This window comes from Nicrophorus vespilloides, unplaced genomic scaffold, assembly GCF_001412225.1.
Source record: "Nicrophorus vespilloides isolate i.1.1-1 unplaced genomic scaffold, Nicve_v1.0, whole genome shotgun sequence".
NCBI lineage: Eukaryota > Metazoa > Arthropoda > Insecta > Coleoptera > Silphidae > Nicrophorus > Nicrophorus vespilloides.
In genome coordinates, this window is record NW_017098214.1 from 1 (window position 1) to 4330 (window position 4330).

At 33.4% G+C, this 4330-nt stretch overlaps 1 protein-coding gene across 3 annotated transcripts in view; it reads left to right on the top strand.

Annotated features, from left to right (window-relative positions):
• Positions 1–3535: 3535 nt before the first annotated feature.
• Positions 3536–4330, top strand: part of LOC108561940 — a gene marked incomplete at its 5' end in the record, with an annotated part of 46035 nt that continues 45240 nt past the window's right edge. For all 3 annotated transcript variants that reach the window (XM_017920092.1, XM_017920094.1, XM_017920095.1), the window contains 1 exon segment: positions 3536–3658. In XM_017920092.1, the coding sequence (XP_017775581.1) occupies positions 3536–3658 (123 nt within the window).

The following is a 4330-nucleotide window of genomic DNA, read 5'->3' on the forward strand; positions in this document are numbered from 1 at the left end:
TGATGAAATGTGAAAACACTGCTTTTTTACGTTATTTTTCATTTTTCAACTTTGAACGCGTATTACAGCAAAACGGATAAGAGCACAGAAATGTATCTATACTTGCTGGATTCCCCAAACATTCAGCTTTCATATGCATATTTGGATTCATTCTATCTATTATAGTTTTCGAGTAAATAAGTTTAATAAATTTATAAAGCATACGTTTCAATAACATTTTCACAGAATTTATCTACTCGAAATAAATTTAAAAAAAAAATAATAATAATAATAAATTTGTGGGAGTGTATAAAAATGTAACTCAAACAGTGCACAACATAACATCTGTATTTATGTGCGCGGTATTCAGCATCTCGTTGCAAACAGTAACCAGTGAAAAACGTGACACATACGGAAATCTAAATAATATATTACGTAATATTGTACATGAAAAATGTTTTAAACATAATTTTCGGTGCACGGAAAAGCGCATATTTTTCATAGCAGGTCGTTAGAAATGTTTTATTTTATTGTGGTAATGTTCGTTTTCTTTGAGAGAAATTATTTTAAGTAAACATCTGCTTCAGTCCACAAATAAAAACGTAGACAAATTATGAAAATCAAATTAATGGAAACATAAACATTTAGTCTGGATCTAATCAGAGGGAAAATCTTAAAAGAATTACCAAGGAAGGGATAATTTTCCTAAGAATTTGATACTTTCCCTCTTAATGGAAATTGGCTTAAATCATCCTAAAACGTAAAACACAATTGATTTCGCGAAGCTGTTTTTGCATCTTTCTGTTTGCTTGTAAAATTATTTGCGAAACTCTAGCATTGTTTTAGCAATACAAACGTAGCTGAGTAGAAATAGTAACATCAGCAAATCGTATTTAATTGCAATTCCATTATTATATACCCAATTCCATAGTCATTACCGAAATATATTTTAAAATTATAAATATTAACAAATATTGAAATGCAAATATTTATTATCACTGCATATATTTTGAAATACTGAAATAATTATGCACTTACAATAATCGAATACTACAATTTTCAATTTAATAATTAATATTAATGAGGGCTTCCATTCAAGCCAGCAATTACAACAATTCCTGTTACGTGTGTGGTTTAGTAATTATATGCGAAAACAAATTATTTTAGGATTTACGTAATACTAATCATTTATTAGATAATCAAATGAGGAACTGTACATTCTAGAGTAATTTTAATTACAGGAATTCAGAATCTGTCATTTTCAGTACACGCTCTGCTGCATGAAACAATACTCTTTCATATTGTGTTTGTTACAGGAATTACAATGAAAATATAATTTGCCGGTTGTCGTTGACGTGAAAACGATCGTTAAGAGTTATTTTTATAGAATAATAAATTACAGCTAAAATTGAGTGATGATGGTTTTTCTTACTAATTTTTGTAGATATCTCACATAGTTTATTGCGAAGGTAATTGGAAGATACGGTTATATACAAGGTTGAAACTCGTATTTCATAAGTAAATCTTTAGGAGCTTAGTTCTTAAGACCTTACCTCGATTCCTCTCCAAATTATCTGTACACTAAGCCCTGGCACACACACACAAAAATAGATCTAATTCAAGTGAAAGTCATCCCTTACAAATGTTTGGTTAAAGACCATTAGAATTGATCGCTGTGAAGAGTTTCAGCCCCCATTTTGTACTGCGACTACTTGTGCAAAATAAATCTCAAAGACTATTTTATTTACGTTATTTCCCCAAGAAACGAACAAACTCCATTCCAAACACATTGACTAAACTGCAAACTGTTGTGAAATATTAAGTAGCCAGTACATGGCTTTTCCTTAAAGCGTTTTTTTTTGCTTTGTTTTCAATCACTTCTCGACGCTATGTGATTCAAAGCGCAATTACGTAAATTTGAATAGCATTATTAATCCTGGCGATAATAGGGGTAGAAATTTTTTAAAAAAATTTATAACTGAAAAAATTACGTCAAACAACAGATTTAAATAACGAGGATATGATGAAATGGAACGCATCGTCGAATGAAATAAACATTTTTGTCCTACCGTTGAAAAGTCCTTTCGCTCGTTATACTGATACCAATATGGTGTATTTTTTTTTTGTTGCTTTTGCGTTCACATGCGCATTTTTAATATCAAATTTCGAGTATTTGTTTCAATCCGCATAGTTATTTTTGTTGTCTTCTCGTTTCTATACAAAACGAAATTGAAATATCGTTCGTGTTTATTTATTTTCTATTTTTTGTTGCAAGCGAGTTTTCCTTGCTTACCGTGCGTTCTTTTGTATACGAATTAAACGCCACTTCAATTATGTTTAACATTAATTACTTTGCATTCACTTCAAAGAATTTCATGTCTTTTGAGAGTGAAAAACTATTGAAGTTCCTTGTTCAGAGTTAAAACACTGGCTAATTAAATGCGCGCAAGTACTTTCTTCGCGTATGTATATACATATATATTTTTTGTTTTGTTTGCCCTTATTTGTATGCCGTTTCTGTGGTTCCTGACCTATTAGAAAAGTAATTTATGTGAGTACGTACCACAGCAGTGCGAGGGATTTCATTTGAGTTTCACCAATTAACTGGATTTATGTTGCAATTACCGGACTGCTTGTTTTCCTATCGCAAACACTATCATGAAATATTGTCCAAAATCATAATTTCATTATCGCTAATTGCGAATTCGTAATTACGTGCAGCATTCCAAAGGTGGATACCTAGTCAAGATCAATTGACATTTCGCAATTTCTCATAAATTACCCTTATAATACTTACTGATCTAATGAATTAAATAATAATTAATTGTAATAGGATTTGTGCAAATTTAAATTCAAGATCTTCAATATGTTAGAAACTGATGTAAAAAAATGAAAGTGTAAGTTTTTTTGAGTCAAGAATATTTCTTTATAGATAATCCAATTTTCGAAAGTATTGATGACACATCAATGTCTCGCAATGTATTGGAAATGTAAATGCGTTCTTGGAATCGAGAGGGTGTTTCATAAGAGGAACCATAACGTGATTTGTATTCTATTTTGGAGTTGACCCCTATTCTTATTCATTTGTCCGAATCCCCGGAGATGGCACGCATGTCACCAATACATTCGTCATATACTTTGGCCTGTATATTCCCACTTTCTTTTTACGTCAAGACGAATGGTCGTGAAAGATGTTGCGGATCGTGGAAACTTTTTTATTCCTTTCATATTTATGAAATAATTTGGTCGGTCTCGAAAGTTCAAAATACGCATAAGAATTATAAATCAGTGTACCTGAGTCTTTATGAATTACACGAGATTCAATTATGCTTCGCAAGCAAGAAGTGCGTAATTATAATTCCGTTACTTTTGGGGTTTCCTTAATTGCATATCATTTCCATTTGAACGCACGTCAGGAGCAGAGGAAGTAATGAACCGCGGGGCGTAATTGCGTAGCAATCTTTTATAAAGACATAATCCTTGCGGGCAAGAATCCTTTCTCAAACTTGTTTCATAGCCTTTCAGGAAGTTGTTGTTGATATTGTTGTTGTTTCAGGGCCAAATATTAAGAACACGATCGCAATCCTGAACTGTTTGCTGGCCAGACAGTTGTGCTTTGAGGACGCCTCCTGCGCAGCCATCCTGGAAATCATCCCCAGGGTTTGCGGACCAGAGTTGGGTGAGTTTTTTATTTTAGTTTTTTTCTGCATTCTATGGCACGTTTCAATTCGCAAATCCGCGAATTATACGGTTTTAAACGCACGCCGCCGTATTCAAATGACTTTTCGAATTACGGAATTGGAGCGATTTTTGCATTCACGTTTCAAACCACCACCATTCACAACGGTCGTCGACCAAACCCCTCCGTTCTTTACCCATTCCCGTCCTACGGTGTCGCGGGTTAGGTAGGACATTAAAGCCACAAGCCCCATCTAACCCCCTCGCAACTTCACTCCCCGGAATGGGAATAATAAAATCATGCCGCATAATCTATTAAATCAGGAAAATGGAGCAGAACGCATTAGTGTTTAATTTTTATCAGATATGATGGACGATAAGTAGTGAATGGTCGAGATTTATATCGATTTCACCTCCTTTATGTCCTCTGCGTCGCGTCGTGTTTACGTAATTTCATTTATATATTTCTTAATTTTATTCGCAGAAGCGAATTCACACAAACATTTACTTTTACTACAACGTGCACCTTAATTACACTAAACTAAATAATTCACGTGCCACATTCATAGTCCTAAACAGTAAGCTTAATGAACAGAGGAAAAAAAAACACGAAATGTCTTCCATTTATCCATCAACGGAAATCGATTATTCAACAAGGTTGTGCGTTCAAGGC